Source organism: Equus caballus, chromosome 19 (genome assembly GCF_041296265.1).
Source record: "Equus caballus isolate H_3958 breed thoroughbred chromosome 19, TB-T2T, whole genome shotgun sequence".
In the NCBI taxonomy this organism is placed as follows: domain Eukaryota; kingdom Metazoa; phylum Chordata; class Mammalia; order Perissodactyla; family Equidae; genus Equus; species Equus caballus.
This window is the reverse complement of record NC_091702.1, coordinates 32,239,364-32,262,983: the sequence shown is the minus strand read 5'-3', so window position 1 is coordinate 32,262,983 and position 23,620 is coordinate 32,239,364. Positions and strand designations below refer to the sequence as shown.

Genomic DNA, 23,620 nt, shown 5'->3' with positions numbered 1-23,620 from the left:
ATAAAACAACATAAGCAAAGGAAAGCATCCCACCAAATCTACATTGAGAAAAGTTCTGAAAAATAAAAATACAGTTTGGGATTAAGTAGAGTATGGACACCAAAAGGAAGAAGAGCAAACTGTCATTTAGTAACAAAAACTATCCCTTCTTACACTGAGTATTTGGGAACTGATACTAGATTTAAACTGAAATTACCATGTTTACTAAAATAATCAGTTTTCTCTATTCTTATTTTTATTTTAAAAGAAAAGTTATGTCATGTGATACATTTGAATAATGGATTTAAGTTTCAGGATACTTTCACATTTATTTGGCTTATTAGTGAAACATTTCCTTGTGAATAAAATTACAACTGAATGGAGGGGAAAAGCTGTAGTTAAATGCTTTCATTATTTGGAATTGGATTTGATAATTCTCTGTCCACAAACACTTTTAGGGGTACATATGACTTGATTCCACTTACAGTCAGGAATTTTCCTCACCACTTAAATTCCAGGGGTCCTAATCTTTGAGGAGCTGTAATACCTTATCCATGATTATGATGACTTCTTTACCCAGCTATACATATTAACTTAGGTAAATTTATTATTTAAAAAAACAGTAATAAATTTCAGCAATGTCTTTTAAAAACTCAAATTTAGCAACTTTTTTTGAGATAGCTTAAAACATTATGCGTAACTACAAGACATAGTTGATGATTTGCTAATTATATGATCTTGGGCCTTTGAGCCTTAACTTAACCACAAGCAGGAGTTAAACTACATTAATGTTTCCCAAATTTCCATCATTCATATACCACCTTCAAGATACCTACAACATCTGAGTACCATGAAAAACATCTAATTAACACAATTAAATAATACTTAAAAATAATTTTAGCCTCATCCTAAGCAACAGTAGTCATGAAACTGTTAGTCTGATAAGACCATCATCTTTTTCATAGACACTAAAATAACACATAACTACTAAAGTAAAAAACCTTAATCCATGTACCACCTGTAATCATCTCACATGATACCACACGGTAGTATACATAAGACTTTATGATCATATCTAACCTACAATGATAGCTAAACTTACATCCTGTCTCATTGTTAATGCTTTCACTGTCTACCTGATTGTGTCCTGCCTTTTATGCTGCACATAGTGTCTTACTTAAACAGAACACTTAATTAATCCCTCTCACAAATCTCTTCAAATTATGCACAACAATGGAAATGCATTTCATTTTAGTTCCTATAAATCTCATAGGGAGGCATACGTCAACAAAGAAATGACTTCCTAAGGCAGGCGAATTTCTACCTGAATTCTCAATTGCTTTATGCCGCTTATTCGGAAGGGCCACAGACACATCCTCATAATCAGGGTCAGTTTCTTTGATTGTTCGCTTGATTCCAGACATGATGACATTCGTTCTTCACTGTGAAGCAATCATAAATAAATTCATTAACAACACTGCTTGAAACTAGTACTTATAAACATATGTGTACACACAAAGGGAATAAATATTACATAATACTGATACTTGTAAGTCTCGTGTAAATATGCATACATCCCTTTTAAAGCCAAAAGCATAACTAATGACCAAAGTTTACTGGGGGAAAAAAATCATCATCTGTTACAAGGCATAGATTTCCCTTTCAAGAGAAAATCCTTTAACAAGGCCGCATATTGTTCAGACTTTTCAAAAGGAGCCAGGCTTTCATGGAAGGGCCCTCATAAGGAAAGGAAAGAAACCAGACTTCGATGAGAGCACGGTAAGCCCACACGGTACCTTGGAATTCATAATGCATCCAAGCATATTACAAAATATCAGCAATACAGCTTAGGTCTCAATAAATAATTTATCATATAAATTCTCTCTGGTACTTACACAGTGTCTGCTACATAACAGGTACTCGACAAACATTATTGTTACTGATCATTTAACACTACTCAGGAAAAACATAAACAGGGCTGGCCCTGTGGCCGAGTGGTTACGTTTGCATACTCTGCTTTGGCAGCCCAGGGTTTTGCCGGTTCAGATCCTGGGCATGGACCTAGCACAGCTCATGAGGCCATGCTGAGGGGGCACCCCACATGCCACAACTAGAAGGACTCACAACTAAAAATATACAACTATGTACCGGGGGGCTTTGGGAAGAAGAAGGAAACAAACTCTTTAAAAAAAAATAATAAACCACAAACAGTATAGACTCATATTAAACTAGTGAAATACGGTAAACAAGTATTAGGTATAAAAGTCTTTGAATAAAACAATCCCATAAATTCTCTAGATCTGCATTGTCCCAACACATTAGCCACTAGCCATTTGTGGCTATTTAAAGTTAATTAAAATTAAATAAAATTTAAAATTCAGTTCCTTTTTTCCACATTTCAATTTTTCACATTTCAGAACTAGCCACAATTCAAGTACTCAACAGCCATCAGTGGCTAGTAGCTACTATAGTGGACAGTGCAAATACAGAACATGTACATCACTGCAAAAAGTTCTACTAGACTCTACCCTTCTCACAAATTGTGTTTCATTGAGCACTTACTTATTTTTCATGAGTCAGTTTAGGAAATACTGTCCAGACCAGCACTGTTCAAAAGAAATCTTAAAATTTTCTATCACATTAGAAAAAGAAATGGGTGAAGTTAATTTTAATAACATTTTATTTAACTAATGTATGTAAAATATTATTATTCCAACAATGTAATCAATATAAACAATTTAGCAATAAGACATTTTACATTCTTATCTTTGTCCTAAGTCTTTAAAATTGGTGTCTACTTCACACTTGGAGTACATCTCGATTTGGACTAGCCACGTTTCAAAGGCTCAATCACCACCTGTGGCTAGTGGTTCCCTCACTGGGCAGCGAGGGTCTACTGACAGATAAGAAAAAAGGTCCAGGGTGGTTAGGTAAGCTGCCCCTTAGCACATTAATCTACGACACAGAAAAGACAAGAAGAGCTCCCTGATTTCCAAACCTCTGCTCCACCACTAACGGAGATTACCTAACCAAAGGCAAAAATACACAATACATATCTATTGAGGTAATAAAAAGTTTTAAAATAAAATTAATGAAAACCTCAACTCAAAAATATTTGTCTTTATTCACTCAATGTTAAAAGTGAAATAATTTAAAAGTCTCTCAGCTCTTGGTCCAGTTCTTTCACCCATCTCAGACAGACTCACTTGACTCAGCTGGGAGAGACTCACTGCGTAATGATATAGATGCAAATCCTGGATCAAAGAGAACACTTTTCCTGTAACTGTTATCTTGTGTAATATTCCTAAGCTTAAAAATGTTCTAAAAACCCCTGGCATTACAAAAATCTCGAATTAAACCATTTAAGTTTGTTCACAATCATTAACACCTGCTGTAATTTAGAACAAAAAAAGAGTCTTTATTTTTGGAGAGGCGCTGAATTCAACTGTTATCTTCTGTCTTTAAAGCGTATAAAAAGTGAGAGTAGGGGGCTGGCCGGGTTGCATAGTGGTTAAGTTCGCGCGCTCTGCTTCAGCGGCCCAGGGTTCACTGGTTCGGATCCCATGTGCAGACCTGCACACCACTCATCAAGCCATGCCTTGTTGGCGTCCCACACACAAAATAGAGGAAGACTGGCACAGATGTTAGCTCAGTGACAATCTTCCTCAAGCAAAAAGAGGAAGATTGGCAGCAGATGTTAGCTCAAGGCCAATCTTCCTCACAAAAACAAAACAAAAAAGTGAGGAAAGTCTTATTCTTTTAGCCTTCTCCATTTGGTCTGCAACTAGTTTTAGACAACCTGTGAAAGTCTTGGGCACTTATATAAACAATATATTCTTAAAAGTCAATAACCCTCATTCCTTTTTCCTTAATGCAGATAGCAAAAAAACCCACTTCCTACCCTTAGAGAAACCTAGACTCAGAGGCAGCTACATCCCAGCAGCCCTCCAAATGTGTTCCTGCACCACACCCTTTTCCTCAGTGACCACCGTCTTTACAATTTGCCAAGAGTCTTAGGGGATTATCTGTAACATGAGTGACTCCAGCATCATTTTCACTCCTCCATTCCATGGACTTCATAATCTGCATATTCTCCTCCCACCCCCAAGTAATCTCAAGAATAACAGTGGCTCGTCCCCAGAAAGGCTGGGGACCCCTGAAGAAAATAGGATTTTATTTTACCCTCACTTAAAGGATGAAGCGAAACTCTCTTTTGACTTTTGCTCTCAAACTAGGGGACTAGAATTTGGTGGTGAAGGGGGGTGGGGTGGGTGGGGAAGAAACCACCAATGAGTTAACATGTACTGCCAAGGTATTTCATATTTCATGCAGCCCTGTAATAAAGCCTTTCCTGTCATCTTTGGGCATAGACTTGAGCTTCCAATAAACATGTTTAGGAAGATTTAGGTCTGTATACACATGGCACATTCAAGTATATGCTAGCTACGGCAAGGCACATCTGCGGAGGCATGCTCTCATCATGATGTAATAAGTGAGCGGATGGAATGTGTAACCAAGGACCCACGGTAATACTGAGTTTTGGATTCTTCTTGTCTGACTTGAGATTTATGAAGAGGAAATGTGAGCAGTTGCTAGACACTGTCAGATTCAATTCTGAAACAAAATGTCCCACTAATCCTCTTTAGGTTTTCAAGCATATGAATCAGAGGAAATTGAAAAGAATACTGAGATGGTCATGTGAACTGTTTAAGAAATCTGTTTCTGTTTATAATTTACGTCTGTGAGATTTTCTCCTTACCATGGGACCAAATCCAAATACAGAAATACATGCAATGCTGATTCCTCCAATTTAAAATTTTCTCATTGAAACCACCTCATTGTAAAAAGTAAATGTGTCAATTTAAATTCAGAAAATACATGGTCTTTTTCCCATGCATGATGTAAGAAAGCAAAACTACCCTGTATCACACCCACTCAAATAATATAAACAAGTGAGTTTTTGACAAAGGTTAAAGATAAAAACAAAACGAAACCTTTTAAAGTTCTATACTTTGAAATAGACCCCAAGAGAAAAATATTTTTAAAAGAAATTGCATAGTGAAAAACGCAAAAATTATGTAATACAGTCACTAGAAATTCTTAGTAAAAGGTATTAATTCTCATGTCACAGAAGACACAGAACCCGTAGAACCTAATCCTAGAACTCTGCACATCTTACAAGATGTGATCAATTCTTGGGGGAAGGAGTAAAATCTGATATATGATATTTGAAAAATCTGCCATGTACCATGTGAGGTATCTTCTCAACATAAAATTCTACGATCATCATGGCATTTGAATTCATTAGGACCACTGAACTTTGTGCTCTCACTCAAGACAAGTGCTCCCACCTGATTTAAAAGGGTAGCCAGGGAGGAGCAGTGCATCCTTTTCCACCTGCTTCCATACAGACAGATGTTCCTAAGATGTTAAAATGATTTTATAATTCTTTGGCCCTGTCCTTTTTATATGCTTCACTTCAAACAAAATAACTTATCCTTTGTAAACAAAACAACCAGTTTTCCTTTATTAAATATCTGGAGAGAATCTACAATCCATTCCCCTGTTTTAGACAAAGAGACATTTTTAAAAAGTCTACAAAAACCAAGAGGAGAACAGATAAACAAATTGAGGTATACCCAATGAACTCCTGATCTAAGTAACAACAGGGGTGAATCTCAAAATCATTACAGTAAGTAAAAGAAGCCAGACACAAAAGAGTACACACTGAACGATTCCATTTATATGAAGTTCTAGAACAGACAAATTAATCTTTGGTGAAACACATGAGAACAGTAGTTAGGGTTCTGGTAGTGGCGACTGATTGGGAAGAGGAATGAAGGATCTTTCTGGGGTGATAGAAATATTTTATAGTTTAACAAGGGTGTGGGTTACATGGGCACATGCAATTGTGAAAACTCATCCAACTGTACACTTAAAATTTGTGTATTTCACTGTTTGTAAATTATCCTTCAATTTAGAAAAGCACTATAAAAATATTTATCTGATCACATCATCCCTGCTTGAAATCTTCCAATGGCTTCTCACAACACTTGGAATAAAATCACACTCCTTAACATGACCCACAAGGTCTTAAATGAATTGGACCCCACCTCCCTTTCCATCCTTAATCATTAAGATCCAGACAAAATGGTTTTTTTTCAGTACCTCAAATACACCTCAACCTTTCCTTAGGGTTTTTGGACTGATGGTTCCTTCTGCCTGGAATGCTCTTCCCCCAGGTTAGCTTTCCCAGAACCCAGCTCAAATGCCCACCTTATCATAGAAGGCCTTCCCTGATCATACTATCCAACACAGCTCTCTCCATTTCTCCCTCCAAATTTCCTGGGAGGTCTCAATAAATTGTTTGCTGAAGAAATAAAACAAGAAATAAATGAAATACATGCCAAAATATAAATAATCACAGGGAACATAACTACTAGCTTACACTAGCTTTCATCATTCTCTCCATAATACCTACAAATCTATTTGTTAACACTGCTATATCTTCAAAGGCACTATAGCTAAATGTCCAAAACACAAGGATGTGCAAAATTAACATACACAGATACATTCAAACAAAAAGATAGCAGGGATGGCAAGATTAATAACAGACAATAATTTAAGGCAAAAAACATCTAACATAGTAAAGATTATGTTACTATTTAAAGACACAATCAAAAACATATGTTATAAATTATACACCAAATGACACAGTGTCGAAATGCACAAAACAAATCAGGAATACAAGGAGAACTTAAGAAAATCCCACAGCAGGAGAATTTGAACACATCTCTCAGAAATTTAAAAGATCAAGAAGATGAGATAAAAATACAGATGATATAGATAAAGCCAGATTTAACACATACATATAACTCTGAACCCAACAAAGAACAATGCATTTGAAATATCTATAAAAACTCACTAATATTAAATTATATAATAGGATATGAAGAAAGTTTCAACTATTGCAAAACGTGGAAATGTTATAAGCCATGTTCTCCGATCCTAATAAAAATATGAAATTATTAACAAAAAATCTCTGATATGGAAAATAAGATACTCTTCTAAATAACTTATGGCTCACAGAGGAAATTAAAATAACACACTATTTCAAAATTAACACCAGTAAGGGCAGAATATATCTAGACCTATGGAGATGGAGTCAAAGGCATCCTCAGAAGAAAATGGACCAGTTTTCATTTGTGAATACAAATACAAATCCAATCCAGCAGGGTATTAAAAGAACAGTGCATCATAACTAGAAGGTTTTACTGCCAGTAATAAAGTGTTGAGGAGATCCAGAAGCAAGGTGATGTGTACTGCACATGCCTAAAGTTGGACCTTTAGGAATATATTAATGCAAGCGACTTTCAGTCATCCAAATAGAAATGATCCATTTCATCAATCATGTTTTGCAAATTAAAAATAGCATCAGCTTTTACCCCAACAACATCCACAGTTCCCAGACTGCTCAATGTGTACTCTAAGAATCTACACCCATTTTAATATTATACTGAGAAAAACCATTAAGGCATATAGAAGTCCTAGCAAAAGAATCAAAATATATATATTTCAATGTTAATTGAAATTTTTTCCTCTATTTGAAAATTACTCATAGAACTAACATCTGCCACTGATAGAGATAACTGAAAATATATACAGCTAATTTTCTCCCCAAAGTTACGCTTATTTTTCACAACACAAGTAATCTGAAGTAACTTATAGGAAAGACTCAGATCAAGGAAAATCTAAAAGGGAGAAGAGAAGATTCTGCTCTGATTTTCACTGGAGTTGATACTGAGAAAAACTCTATCCTAATTATTCTAAGCCAGGTCTTATAGACAAAACCATTTGAATATGCTCTCATTTGTTGACCAACATTATCACAGTTTCTTCAACTCATCTGGGATAAGAAATAGATATTTTAAGTAAATATAATCACAACTTTACACTGGACCAGAATGGTGGGAAACTGACCAAGGTCGGTCATTAGCATCAAACTATGTGGGCCATTCAGTTGACCTGTGCCATCCCCAATATCACTGTAAAGAGCTAAGCAAAATGGAACAGCCAGACAGCTGAGTTCAAAAAACTTTTTTCATTATTTAAGTATTATATATTTCCAGGTCAAAAACACCTACTTTCCTATTATAAATAAAATAGCTTAAGATCATACAAGTTTCTATATAAGGTCCATTCAGGCCAGCACTCGGTCTCTGATCTTGCAAAGCAATACGAAAAGAGTTTAGGATGAAACAGTATTTTATATTACGCATGCCACTGTTTCTGTCCATTGGTGCACCTGGAGAGCCTAGGGAAGATCTACCCTTCCCTTCAACATACTTTTTCTGGACAGAGTGAGCCATATGGGATGTTTAAGGATTTTGAAATATTGAAGCTAAAATTCTTCTCAAGTTGACAGAAAGAAGCGAGGCCATATAACCTTCCAGTGACTTCCTTGGAGCCACTTTCAGACAAAGATCATTGGAATTGTCTAAAATGATAGTTCTGCCTCATATTACAATCCTTAGTTTCAGCTGTGAAGCCATAAAAGTTCCTTCCAAGAGAAGGGAAAAAAACAAGTTGTCTACACATTCAGGTTGAAAAAAGAAAGGAAGGAACTGGACTGGACCAGATCAAGACTGTGTCAAACTCTTGGACACAGTCAGAGAATATATAAACTGAGCCAAATCCTGCACACTTCACTAAAAAGGGATTTTTCACTAGAGCTTTCAAACTGACAACAAATCCTATGGGGATAAGTCTCATGCTTTTCTATCTGGAGCTGAGATTCTAGAAAGGAAACAAGCACCTTAAAACATAAGACATGTTTAGAAAATGGTTTCTCTTTAGATCAACGCTGCCTAATCTAGAAAAATCTATATATTCACAAAAACCTACCTATTGATGAAACTTCCTGGAATTAGATATAGTTATGGTTGTACAACATTGTGAATATACTAAAAAGAAAACCAAACACTGAGTGTTACACTTTAAAAGTGTGAATTTTATGGTATGTGAATTAGATCTCAACAAAGCTGTAACAAAAAATAACGATGATAAACCCAATATATATTAACCTTAACAGAAATCTACTTACAGATTATCCTTCCGGAAGTATGTGCGTGCATGCCATGTGTATGTACACTGTAACTTGCAGGGGGCAGGGCAGCCAGCCGGGTAATCAACATCAGGGAAACCAGTAGGGGTGGGTGGGTGGGTGGGGGGGGAACAGAGTGATAATACTTTTTTTTTTTTTGAGGAAGATCAGCCCTGAGCTAACTGCTGCCAATCCTCCTCTTTTCACTGAGGAAGACTGGCCCTGAGCTAACATCCGTGCCCATCCTCCTCTACTTTATGTGTGGGACGCCTGCCACAGCATGGCTTGACAAGCAGTGCCATGTCCACACCCGGGATCCAAAGCAGCGAACCCAGGGTAGCCGAAGTGGAACGTGCACACTTAACTGTTGCGCCACTGGGCCAGCCCCAATACTTTTAAATTTGATTTTATTGTGAAGTATTTCAGATATTCAAAAAAGTATAAATGATCAGTGAGGCGAATACAAGGAGGTTCAAAAGTATTAGAAGTTCCTATTTCTTAAGCTAGGTAGTAACTAAGCGGGTATTTGTTGCTTTATTATTCTCCTTTAAAACATACTTCCTTACCATATGTATTCTCTAGTATATATGATGTATGTCATAATTTTTAAAAATAAAACAATTATGTACATTCACACTACGGAATAAATCAGTTCTGCTATAATGTGACATATGCATTCCTAAAAATCACCATGCTGTGTAAAAGTAAATAATAAAAACCACAAGGCTTATAGGAAAAACAGGGTTAGGGGCACAACACTCAAAAATCTTACCGGTGAAACAAAAAAGGAAATCTAATAAAAACAGTAGCACAGTTTTACACATTAAATGGTTAAGAAATACATCAATGCTACAGTAAATATGGCACTCTACTTGAAAAAGACCTCAAGTTTGCTTGTGGAAGTGGGCGTTGAAAGGTCACAGCCTGTGAGTTACTGTGAAGTGGTAGGAGGGTGATCCGAAATCAACAGAAAGTTGTGACACCAGCTGCGGATGGGTGTAGCTCACCACAAAGCAGCAAACTGAGGGTAAACTGAGACCCCTGAAGACGACTGTGCGGCTCGTGCATTCCTTCCGTGGCTCAGCTCGCTGGGTGCAGTTTTCTACATTCACCTAGCCATTTCTTGCCGACGAAATCAGGCATAAGCAAAGGTGAAATTTACATTATACCCAAATAGTTCCCTAATACATCAATTGCAATGGAACAAATTCGTGTTTTCCTACAGCAAAACTGACTGTTTTGTAATGCAGCCATTAAACAGAATAAGCTGATATGGAAGTACTTCTAAAATAAATTGTAAAGTAAAAAAACCACCCTGCAGAACACCATGTATACTTTGATGCCTTCTGTGTAAACTAGGTGAGAAAGAAGAGAGATAAAAGAAACGCTGGTTTACGCCTCTGTAGGTTTTTCTGGAAGAAAAGACTGAAAACAATTAACATAGTTGCCTCTGGGCAGTGGTTTTGCTTTTCATTCTATTCCCGACTACGATGTTTGAATTTTGTAACCATGTACATGCATTAATTGGGGGAGGAAAACGCCAAAAGGACTAATCTGGGAGATACATTATGGGTGTCTTTATGTCTCTGTTTTCTTCTTACTTTTCTGTATGTTGAAAAGCATACAACTACAGAGAATATGGAACAACTGGGACCCTCAGACGTTGCTGGGGGGAATGTAAAATGGTACGACCACTTTGGAAAAACAGTGTGGCAGTTTCTTAAAAAGCTAAACAAACACTACTATATGACCGAGCCATTCCAGTCCTAGATATTTACCCAAGAGAAATAAAAGCATATGTCCACGCAAAAACCTGTACAAAAATGTTCACAGCAACTTTATTTGTAACAGTCAAAAACTGGGACAGGGCCAGCCCAGTGGTGTAGTGGTTAAGTTCAGGCCCTTCTTCAGTGGCCCAGGGTTCGCAGATTTGGATCCCAGGCACGGACCCATACATGGCTCATCAAGCTACACTGCAGCAGTGTCCCACATACAAAACAGAGGAAGACTGGCACAGATGTTAGCTCAGGGCCAATCTTCCTCACGAAAAAAAAACCCCAAAAAAAACAAAAAAGAGGAAACAACCCAAATGTCCATTAACAGGTGAATGAATAAACAAACTGTGATATCCATACAATAGACTATCATTCGTCAATAAAAAGGAATGAACTGATACATGCAACAACGTGATTTAATCTCAAAATGATGCTGAGTGAAGCTACCTTAAGAAAGAAGTATATACTACAATGATTCCCTTTATAGAAAATGCAAACTAGTCTATAGTGACAGAAAGCTGATCAGTAGTTGCCAGGGGAAGGGGCGATGAAAGAGGAGAAGAGAGAGGGATCACCAGGCAGCATAAGAAAAAGTGGGGGAATGACGCATATGTGTACTATCTTGATTGTGATGATGGTTTCACAGGTGTATAAATATGTCAAAACTTATCAAATTGTACACTTTATATATGTGCAGTTTGTAGATGCCACTGTACCTCAATGAAGCTGTTTAAAAACACACACACAAGAGGCCAGCCCAGTGGCATAGTGGTTAAGTTCGAGAGCTCCACTTCAGCAGCCTGTGCATGGACCTACACATCGCTCATCAAGCCATGCTGTGGCAGCATCCCACATACAAAATAGAGATGTTAGCTCAGGGATAATCTTATCTTCCGCAAGCAAAAAGAGAAGACTGGCAACAGAAGTTAGCTCCAGGACAATCTTCCTCACCAAAAACAATTAAAAAATAAATAAAATAAATAAAAAATAAAAACACTATTATTAAATACAGTCTGCCCAAAAAAACGAATAAAGAATACATAATGGGAACCCTCATACACTGTTGCTGGAAATGTAAAATGGTACAGCTGCTGCGGAAAACAGTTTGGTGTTCCTCAAAAAAGTTAAACACGGTGGCCCAGTGGCGTAGTGGTTAAGTTCACGCACTCCCCTTCAGTGGCCCGGGGTTTGCAGGTTTGGATCCTGGGAGCAGACCTATGCACCACTCATCAAGCCACACTGTGGCAGGTGTTCCACATACAAAATAGAAGAAGACTGGCATGTTACCTCAGGGACAATCTTCCTCCCAAAAAAAAAAGAAAAGAAAAGTTAAACATAGAATTCCTGTATGACCTAGCAATTCCACTCCGAGGTATATATCCATGAGAACTGAAAACATATGTCCATGCAAAAACTTGCATGTGAATGTTCATAACAGCATTATTCATAATAATGAAAAAGTGGAAACAATCCAAATGTCTATCAATTCATAACTGAACAAAATGTGGTATATCCATACAATGGAATATTATTAAGCAGTAAAAAGGAATGAAGTACTGATACACGCTACAACACGGATGAACTTTGAATATATCATGCTAAGCGAAAGAAGCCAGATACAAAAGGTCACATATTAAATGATTCTATTTACACGAAATGTCCAGAAAGAGGCAAATCCATAGACAAAGAAGTGGATGCCAGGGGATGAGGGGAGGGGAGAACCAGGACTGACTGCTAACAGGTATGGGGCTTCTTTCTGGGGTGACAGAAATGTTACAGAAGGCTGGCCCTGTGGCCAAGTGGTTGAGTTCGCGCGCTCCGCTTTGGCAGCCCAGGGTTTCACTGGTTCGGATCCTGGTCACGGACCTAGCACTGCTCCTCAAGCCATGCTGAGGCGGTGTCTCATATAGCAGAACTAGAAGGACCCACAACTAAAATATACAATTATGTATTGGGGGGCTTCGGGGAGAAGGAAAAATAAATGAATAAAATCTTTAAGGAAAAAAAGAAATGCTATAGAATTAGACAGTAGTAATGGCTGCATAGTTTTGTTAATATACTAAAAACCACTGAATTATACACTTTAAAATGGTGAGGGGCCAGCCCAGTGGTGCAGCGGTTAAGTTTGCACGTTCCACTTCTTGGCAACCCCAGGGTTTGCCGGTTCGGATCCCGGGTGTGGACATGGCAATGCTTGGCACACCATGCTGTGGTAGGTGTCCCACACATAAAGTAGAGGAAGATGGGCACGGACGTTAGCTCAGGGCCAGTCTTCCTCAGCAAAAAGAGGGGGATTGGCAGCAGTTAGTTCAGGGCTCATCTTCCTCAAAAAAACAAAATAAATAAATAAAATAAAATAATAAAATAAAATAGTGAATTTTACCTTATGTGAATTATATCTCAATAAAAAAAGTATACACACGCTCAAACTAATTTTTAAAAAACAAAACAGATAACAATAACCAATGAACCCACAACTCTGCGAATAAAAACATTACAAGTAAAGTCAAAGCCCCCCTCCTTGGCATGGTCCTCACGCTCAGCGTTCATTCACCACGTGACAGGTCTCCCCCACACCCCCACAGCTCACTGTTCAGATAGAATAAACAGTCCTTGGCTAGGAGAACTAGGTCTCCTACCTCTCCCTGTCTGCAGTCATCACAGCTCACATGCCCAAACATCTCCCCATTCCCTTCCCACGGGTTCACGTTTCCCCTCCACCTTCTCTCTTCGCTTACTGACACGCTACCATCCTTCGAGAATCAAATCAGACTCCACGAAGTGCACTCCAGTCTTCAAACACTTCTTTCCCTAACTCCCACACAACAGATGATATGGAAACAGTCTGCGTCCTAAGTCCTGTTTCCTACGAGGTAAAAGTGCACCGACCCTCGACCCTCACCCCCATTTGGCAGCAGTGTAGAAAAGACTGAAAGGGGGACAGCATTAAAGGCATGGAGATGGGGGCCAATTTAAGGAGGTGGCAACGAAGGTTCAAATAAAAATCTATAGTTGAACGAGAAGAGAGGAGGATCAAGTACTTCTGAGAATGTATCCTAAGGAAATACTCTCAAGGCAGGGCGATGTACATCATAAGTGGGCTGCACTTAGAAAAATCTAGACTTAAATGTTAGTTCTCCTCTTCCTACATATTTTATAACAAAAAACTGGAAATAGTCCATAGCAAATTACAGTTGTGATAAATACTGAATGTTTTTATTCACAGAGTTGTGGATACTTCGGGGTTTTAATATGGGGGGATATGATCTTACATGTAGAAAACCCTAAAGATTCCATAAAAACACTGTTAGAACCAACAAATTAATTCAGCAAAGTAGCAGGATACTAAGTCAACACACAAAAATCAGTTGCATTTCTATATACAAACAACGAACAATCTGAAAAGAAAATTACAAAAGCAATTCCATTTATAATAGCATCAAAAAGAATAAAATACTTAGGAATTAATTTAACTAAGGAGGTGAAAGACTTACACAAGGAAAACTACAAAATATTGCCGAAATTAAAGACACAGTGTTCATGGATGGGAAGACTTACTATTGTTAAAAAGTCAATACTACCCGAAGCCATCTACAGAGTCAATGCAATTCCTATCAAAATCCCGACGACATTTTTTGCAGAATACAGAAAAACCCATCCTAAAACTCAGATGGAATCTTAATGGACCCTGAATAACCAAAACAATCCCGAACAGAATAAAACTGGAAGACTCACACTTCCTAATTTCAAAACTTACTAGAAGCTACAGTAATCAAGAGTGTGGTATTGGCATAAACAGAAACATAGACCAATGGAATAGCATAGAGCTCAGGGCCAGCCCTGGTCACCTAGTCAGCAAGATCTGCTACAGCAGCCTGGGTTCAATTCCTGGGTGGGGACCTACACCCCTCTGTTAGCAGCCATACTGGGCTGGCAGCCCACACACCAAAAAACAGAGGAAGACTGGCATTGATGTTAGCTTAGGGCAAATCTTCCTCAGCAGGGAAAAAAAAAAGAAAAAGAAAAAAGAATGGAGCCCAGAAATAAACCCTGGCATATATCGTCAAATGACTTTTGACAAGGGTGCCAAGACCATTCAATGGGGAAAGGACAGTCTTTTCAGCAAATAGTCCTGGGAAAACTGGATATCTACATGGAAAAGAATGAAGTCAACCCTTACCTAACACCATGTACTAAAATTAATTCAAAATGGATCAAAAACAGACATGTAAGACTTAAAACAATAAAACTCTTAGACGAAAACATTGGACAAACACTTCACAACACTGGATTTGGCAATGATTTCTTGGATAAGACACCAAAGCCACAGGTAACAAAAGAAAAAATAGACAAACTAGACTTCATTAAAACTTTAAAATTTAGTGCATCAAAAGACACTATCAGCAGTGCAAAAAGGCAATCCACAGAATATATTTCACAGAGTAACGAGAAAATATTTCACAGAATATTGACAAAATATTCGCAAATCATATATCTGATAAGGGATTAATATCCAGAATATAAAGAAACTCCTAAAACTCAACAACAAAAAAAACTCGATTCAAAAATGGGCAAAGGATTTGAATAGATATTTCTCTAAAGAAGATAAACGAGTAACCAATAAGCACATTAAAAGCAGCTCAACATCACTAATATTAGGAAAGTGCAAATCAAAGCCACAATGAGATATCACCTCACACCCATTAGGACAGCTACTACCAAAACCAACTAACCAACCACAGAAAAGTGTTGGCAAGGATGTGAAGAAACTGGAACACTTGGGCACTGTTGGTGGGAATATAAAATGGTGCAACCACTGTAAAACAGGGTGGTGGTTCCCCAAAAGACAAAAATAGAGGGGGCCGGCCCCATGGCCGAGTGGTTAAGTTCGTGTGCTCAGCTTCAGAGGCCCAGGGTTTCACTGGTTGGGATCCTGGGCGTGGACCTAGCTCTGCTCATCAGGCCATGCTGAGGCGTCGTCCCACACAGCACAACCAGAAGGACCTACAGCTAGAATATACAACTATGTACTGGGGGGTTTTGGGGAGAAGAAGAAGAAAAATAAAAAGAAGATTGACAACTGATGTTAGCTGAGGTGCCAATCTTAAAAAAAAAAAACAGAATTACCATATGATCCAGTAATTCCACTTCTGGGTATATACCCAAAAGAACTGAAAGCAGGGATTCAAATAGCTATCTGTAAACCCATGTTCTTAGCAGCATTATTCACGATAGCCAAAAGATGGAAGCAACCCAAGTATTCATTGACAGATGAATGGATAAAGAAAATGTGATATATACACACACTGAAATATTATTCAATATTATTCATTATTCTTCCTTAAAAAGGAAGGAAATTCTGACACATGCTACAGCATGGTGAACCCTGAGGATATTCATTATGCTAAGTGAAATAAGCCAATCACAATAAGACAAATACTGTATGATTTCACTTATATGAGTTCTTAGGGTAGTCAAATTTATAGAGACAGAAAGTAGAATGGTGGCTGCCAGGGGCTGGGGGTGCAGGGGAGAATGGGGAGTTATTGTTTAGAATATGGAATTTCAGTTTTACACGAAAAGAGTTACGGAGATGGATAGTGGTGGTGGTTGCACAATGTTATGAATGTATTTAATACCACTGAACTGTACACTTCAAAATAGTTAAGGAGGTAAATTTTACCTTAGGTGGATTTTGCTACAAGTGAAAAAAAAGTAGACAAAGGAATTAAATGGTAAGTATGGTTTTCCCATTATTAAACATGTCCTTCCTGATGGAGCCTATCTAATTAACTCATTTATTCCCAAGGAGGGAACATACTGTATGATGACGTTTCCGTCAACCACCAACTGCATATACAAGGATGGTCCCATAAGATTAGCACCATCTAGCCTAGGTGTATAGTAGGCTATACCATCTAGGTTAACATAAGTGCACTCTATGATGTTCACTCCATGACGAAATTGCCTGATGATGCATTTCTCAGGACATATCCCCATTGTTAAGTGATGCATCACGGTACATAGGGGGAAAATTCTGCAAGCTCTATGTCAAGTTATATATTTTTCATATCTAGAGAACTTGACAATTAGAAAATGACAAATACAAATAAAAAGATGCACAGAGGATCAGAACAGAAATTTACAAATGGCCAATGAATGTGAAAAATGTTCAAACATACTAGTAATCAAGGAAAGAGAAGTTAAGATAACCATTTTTCATCTATCAAATTTAGTTGGGGGCAGATGGAAATAAGGTGTCTTGAAGAAGGGGCACTTTTTTCTAAATCACACTCGTTGTCCCATTCAATTATTCCAATCTGGTTTCTACCTCCTACTTGTAGAACTCTGAATAGTAACACCAATGACCAAAACTAATAAGAACCGCATTGCCAAATCCAACTGAGCATCTCACTAAACATCTCAGAAGAACTAATGGACCAATTCTCCATCTTCCAGAAACTTCTCTCTCTTGGCTTCCACGACACCAATTTTTTCTCCTACCTCACTGGCTGTTTCTTCTGTCCTGTACTCAACCTTCTTCCTCTACTAGACCTCAAAATACCCTGATTTTTCACTTCTCTATCTGTACTCTCCCCCTAAGTGATCACATATAGTCCCATAACCTTCATTATCATCTATATATTGAGTATTCCAAATTTTATCTCCAGTTCTAGGCTTTCTCTTCCATGAGTCCAAACCTCATGAGTACATCCAACTCCCTCCTCAACATATCTACTTCATAACTAATATGTATCTCAAATTAAAAACAGAACCCATTCCTTTCCCACCTCAAATTTCTCTCTTCCATCCTTCACTTTCTCCCTAAATGCCACCATCTACTGATAGGTGCTCAAAACAAATATCAAAAAGCAAAGAGTTATCCCTTCCCCTCACCAATCCACTTCCAAGTCTTGTTCTTTCAACCTCCAAAATATTTTTTAATGTTTCTACTCTTCTCCATCTCCACTGCCACAGACCTAGCCCAGGCATTGCAAACAACACCCTAACTGATCTCCCAGCTTCCACTCTTGCCCTGTTCCTCCACAAAGCAGCCAAATTATGCTACTGGCCTTCTTAAAATCTTCAAAAGATTCTCATAAAAACGCAACTCCTAGTCAGGGCATCATCTGCTCCCATCTTTGAAAGAATATACACAACCAAAAACATACACTCAATGATAATATCTCTAGGCAGTAAAACTACCAGGACTGTATTTTTAAATTTTTCTATGATGAATACTTGCTATTTGCTTATTAGGAAAGAGGAAATGATATTGCTGAATGCTACATAATATTACATGTTATGAGAAAACATGTTAACCAGAAAAGGGAATACAAAACTGTAGGTAACCCCTAATTGTAACCGTTATAAGCTTTTATTTAGCAAACATATCAAAACTCTAAGAATGATGTCAGGGCTGAAGGATTACTGGTGATATTTTCCTCCTCTACTTTCTGTTTTTTAACATAATTACATTCATAATAGAAAAAAAAAAGGTTAGGATATAAACCTCACTGTCTTCTGCAATCTGGCCACAACCCACCCAACCAGCCTTTCTTCCAAGAACTCACTTTCCCAAGCTTTCCATTCCAACCCCACACAGTCTCGCACCTCTGGCGCTGTAACTCGGGCACCATCCCTGGAATATCCTCCAGTCTTTCTAAATCCTACTCATCCTTCACCGGGGAGAGGGACGGGAGGGATGGAGACAGGCTGGAGCGAGATTCCAGGATTCTTGGGGGTAAATTCACAGCTTGCTGGTGCTGGGGCCAAATCTCGTCTTCAAGGGGTGGCACAGGCAACCAAACTTAACATGCTAAAAGCTCCGGGCACTTGGGCTTAATTAAGGGACCCCATCCCCTCAGAGAGCGCTGCGCCCCCTAGAGAAGGACTCTTACCCCCTACCCCCACAATTCCGGGTTCCAGCTTCGGAGACCGCACTGACACGCACATTCAGGGGGCACCCAGCCGCCGGCGCCGGCGCCTCCCCTCTCCGCAGTCCCCGGCTCCCCGCTCCCGCCCCTCGGCAGGGGGCCCGCGCGCCGGCGCCGTGGGGGAGGGGCGCGCACGTGCCCGCGCCGCCCCCGCCCAGACAATGCCCCGGAGAGCAGCGCGCACGCCCGGCCGGTCCCCTCCCGCTCGCGCCAACACTCACCCGTTCCCCGGTCTCCGGCAGAAGCGCAGGCCCCGCTGGGCGCCGCGAGAGGGCACGGGCAGGTGAGGGAGCGGGCGCAGCCCGCGGAGCTGCCCAGCCGCGAGGCCCCAGCGACCCCGGAGCCCGCGGAAGCACACGGCTCGGCGGAGCCCGCCCGGCCCGCTCGCCCCTCACGTCAGCGGCAGGGGCGGGGCCGGGCGCGCGCGGCGTCAGCAGCGGCGGAAACGGGGGCGCGCGCGCGGCCCGGGGGCGGAGCTCGCAGGGCTGTGGGCGGGGCCTGGGCCGGGGCACAGGTTGGTGCTGGGGCCCGGGCCCGGGCCGGGGCGGGGGCTGGCCCTGACCCAGACACCGACCCTGGCGCGCGCTGCGGCGCTGTCTGGGGAGTGTGTGCATCGGTGCTGACGGAGGCACCATCATTTATCAATTTCCTCTTTAGAAGAAGAGGCGAGTTCCAGCTCCAAGTTTGACAGAATATTCATGCTGCCTGCATTTATGAAGCTTCTCCAGTAATAACAACAGTAGCTATGATTTTTGTGTGTCATCTTGTACCAAGCTTTGTGCTAGGTGCTGGGAGTACAGATAACAATCGTTATTACTAACCTGTTTTACAGATGCAGAAACTGAGGCTTGCAAAGATTGGGACTTATCTACGTCACACAGCTAGTGAGTGACAATCCACCAAGTCCAGTTTTCCTCCTAAATATCTCTTGAGCCCACCCTTCCCTTTTCTTCTCCCTGTGCCACCCTGCCCGAGACTGCTGTGGCCTCCCGACTGGTCTCCAGGGATCATTCTGTTCTCACTATGCAAAGATTTACCACCGGAGCTGGATGACAGCTTTTAGAGGGGATTCACTTTATAATTTTTTTGTACTTTACATGTATGGTATCAATTTTTTGGATGTATTTAATGCTTAATAAAAATGTTTTAAAGGATTTATTCCTTTATCTCCAATAGCAAGTGGAGTGCGTTGCACATAGTATGTACTCAAAAAGTATTTGTTGAATGAGTGAATAGTAGGGCCAGGAACTGACTCCACAGCCCTGCATAAGAAGGAAATAGAGGGATTTATAATATGTCACCTTTGGCCTCCTGACCTTAAGGTCTATTGGAGGTAAAGACAGATTAATAATATTTGTTAATCTAATTTTTATTGCATTTCCGTTCTGTGTTCTGGCACTATGTGCCAAGCCCTGTGGTAGGCACTGAGGATCAGAAATGAACAGAACAGTGCTGCCTTTGTGACATTTACAGTCAGTCTTATCTGAAAGTCCAGGAAAGGCCTCCCTGAGCCTTCAGCTAAGACCCGAAGAGAGAATAGGAATTGGAGAGATAAAAATAAATTTCATGGAAAAAGAGGCAGCATAAGAGGTCATCATGAGTGTGTCAATGTTCCCCTACTTTTGGGGCCTAACCCTGAGGCAGAGGCATAGAAGAATCTAGCTAAGTGGAGCGGGCAGGAGAAGTCCACTTCCCCTTGGAAGGCTGCCGGATTCTGGCAGGATGTCTCTCACTGAGCCGGGCTCAGGAGCAGACAGCAGCACTGGGGAAGGAGAGGAGTCTGAGCTGATGCTGCTGGCTGTCCACAACTTGCAGAGGGTGTGCTAGAAACCCAGACTTCTCTGTGTGCTCCCTGCCAGGCAAGCAGAAAGCAGCATGGTTGAGAGCCGTGGACGGAGCATTTGGCACTGTGCCAGGGGCCAGACCCTAAACCAGAGGCAGTGGTGGACTGATTGGCAGGGAATGACTACAGAATGTGGCTAAGGTTTCAAGGATGGGCAGAGCTGAAGACCTCAGCAGGAGCTGAAGTGCTCCCAAGTCAGCCGGCAGCGAGAGGGACAGGATGGAGGAGTGGGGGTGGGAAGGTGAGACATCAGATTCTCAAAGTGGTGAAGCAACAGATCATGAGCTTGCCAGCGAACAACCTCAGCACCTGATCCCAGCAGGGCCACGGGGACCAGGAGTGACTGGGGAGCACAGGCCAGTGAGGACCCAGGCTACAGCTCTGCACACAGATCTGAGACCCCTCTGGCCACTGCCTTGAAGCCTCCCTTTGATCCCACAGGCCATCTTGAGAAGAGGGAGGAGGGGAAAGTTCTGACAGGAATGCAACTTTGAATTTTTAAATATTTTTAAATATTTTTGAATATTTACCCAAAATGAGACTGTTTGAGACCAGATAACTTTCACTGGCAAGTTTAAGTTTAGCCCATTCTGCAAAAGGAATGAGAGCGCATGAGAAAGTTTGCATCATTTAAAGAGGCATAACATAGCTATAGATTTTTATACATATGTAAGCGGTGTGTACTTTTCAATAACAGAGGCAGGCTCTAGGAAGGCAATGGGCAGGGTGCTAAGAAAGCACAACACAGGGGGACCAAATCTAATGTGGAGGTAGAAAAGCCCTCCCTGAAAAAATGTTAAGTGGAACCTGAAGGGAGTGAGAGCTGCTGGGGCACGATAAAGCCCAAGACCGAGTGACAGAAGCCCAGGGTCACTGAAGCAGGAGCAGCATGGTCGGGGTTGGGGTGGGGCTGAGAGTAAGGCAAGAGGAAGGTCACACAGGGAGGTGGCGTTAAGATTTTGATCTTTACCGTAAAAACAACAGGAAGTCATCAAAGGTTTTTAAGCAGAAGAGTAAGGTATTCAATTTGCCCTTTATAAAAGATCACTTATGTGGGCAAATGGGTGGGGAACGCCTGGAAGGGTGTGTGAACCAAGCAGCAGCCAGACAGTCAGAAAGCCACTTGAGTGGCCCAGGTGAAAAATGAGGGTGGCTTACGCTGGGCAATGGAGACGGAGGGAAGTGGAAAGAATCAAGAATTGTGGAGAAAATGCCCAGAGGCTTGATAATGAACTAGGAGAGGACTGAGGAGGAAAGGGAAGGGGACTAGCCCCTGCTAAGTCTAACCGCACGAAACGGCACGTAAGAAAAAGCTGCCCCAGTCTTCCAGTAGATGCTGCCTGCCCGAGGCTGGGGCACACAGCTGGGGGCTGGATTTCAGGCCCCTCCTTGGCCAGCCCTCCTCAGGCAGCATTCACCTGCACACCCACTGGTGGTGGGCCTGCAAGGAGATCAGGAGGGAGCAGTACGGAGGGTGACTCCCAGGTTTCTTGCATTGGCAAACTGGATGGTGGTGCCATTTACTGAGAGGAGGGAGACTGAAGGAAAGACAGATTTTGTATCTTGGGGGATGGGTGAATCAGGAATTCCCTTTGGCACATTTTAAGTTTGAGGCATCCACCTAAGGAGATTAAACGGGCATCTGTACGGGTGGTTCTGAGGCTCAGAGGAGAACTGATGGGTGGCATTGCCCACACACCGTTGTCAACAGGAGTTTGTGAGAACTGGCAAGATTGCAGTGGAAGATAGTACAGTTCAGAGGGGTGGCACAGTCACAGCCTACAATGTCACCCTTTGCTTTAAACAAGCCAATACTCCAAACGTTGAGAAATTTCACATACTAACCTGGATTTCTCCTTCTATGAAAAATCAAAAACTGTGTAACCTGGACCCACATTGCTATAATTAGATATTAGTTAATACTGTGTACCAGGCAGTCTTCCAAGCACTTTACGAATTTAATCTAAGTAACAACTTTCCTGTTGTTATTCAGACTTTAAGGAAGACAAAACTGAATCACAGAAAAGTTGAGTGACTTTTCAGACAGCTGAAAAGTGGTAGAGCTGGGTTGCAGACTCAGGCGGTCTGAGCATTGAGTCTGAGAGCTTAGCTGTCACACCGTGGATGCCTCTGGAAAGCTACAGTCCCATTTAGAGAAGCCTAAGGCCTTCGGCAGAGGGTCCCACAACTCCCTGTTGTTTTCCCAACTCCTCCATCCTAGTCAGCATTAGTTGCTTTTTATGGTTTTACTCATGCTGCTGTTGCCTCATGTTAGAGAGTTATTTCTTTATATCCATGCCTCTACCAAGTAGAAAATAGAAAATATTAAATTGAGACATCTAACTTTTTTCTCTTTTTTCTTTTTTTGTGAGGAAGATTGGCCCTGAGCTGACATCTGTGGCAGTCTTCCCCTATTTTATGTGGGATGCTGCCACAGCATGGCTTGACGAGTGGTGTTAGGTCTGCGCCTGAGATCTGAACCTGTGAACCCCAGGCTGCCAAAGAGGAGCCCATGAACTTAACCACTATACCACCAGGCTGGCCCCACGACATCTAACTTCTACAGGTAAGAATTTAAAAATTATTTATTTGTGGGGGGTGGGCACAAAGGGTGAAGTGGTGCACCTACAACACGAATGACAAACATTAATGTACAACTGAAATTTCACAAGATTGTAACCTGTCATTAACTCAATAAAAAAAATTATTTATTTGTGAAATTTCTGTTTGTGGCTTATCTGGTCAGGTAAAATTGGTAAAAACAGGTTAGTATTTAGATTAAATATGTATGAGAAACTGTTAACTACATTTCTGTGCTGCTGAGACAATCATACTTCTGAGATGATCTGTCATTCCCAAGTATATGAGATTAAAATGACCCAGAGATGGGGCCGGCCCCGGGGTGCAGCAGTTAGGTTCACATGTTCCACTTCAGTGGCCCAGGGTTTGCAGGTTAGGTTCCTGGGTGCGGATGTGGCACGGC

The 23,620-nt window shown here is 40.7% G+C and overlaps 1 protein-coding gene and 1 long non-coding RNA gene across 23 annotated transcripts in view; one reads left to right on the top strand and one right to left on the bottom strand.

Moving 5' to 3' along the window:
• The window catches only part of YEATS2 (YEATS domain containing 2), a 100,540-nt gene extending 81,299 nt beyond the window's left edge, over positions 1-19,241 (bottom strand). For 10 of the 21 annotated variants that reach the window (XR_011429093.1, XR_011429091.1, XR_011429094.1 and 7 more), the window contains exons 1-2: positions 19,016-19,241; positions 1,304-1,421 (exon numbers count right to left, since the gene is read on the bottom strand). Coding sequence is in view for 16 of the 21 variants with exons in the window: in XM_023623390.2 (XP_023479158.2) it covers positions 1,304-1,403 (100 nt within the window). In the remaining 5 variants the exon portion in view is untranslated. Of the gene's footprint in view, positions 1-1,303; positions 1,422-6,255; positions 6,345-18,471; positions 18,913-19,015 lie in introns of those variants that run through there. The other 11 variants (XR_011429092.1, XR_011429095.1, XM_023623391.2 and 8 more) reach the window with 4 other exon arrangements.
• On the top strand, positions 18,936-19,973 carry LOC111769082 (uncharacterized). 2 transcript variants are annotated; one of them, XR_011429097.1, is made up of 3 exons: positions 18,936-19,077; positions 19,452-19,533; positions 19,627-19,973. It is a non-coding gene; the product is annotated as an uncharacterized lncRNA (long non-coding RNA). The 2 variants fall into 2 exon arrangements; XR_011429098.1 differs by having other exon boundaries at positions 18,944-19,077; positions 19,452-19,521.
• The last annotated feature ends 3,647 nt before the right edge of the window (positions 19,974-23,620 follow it).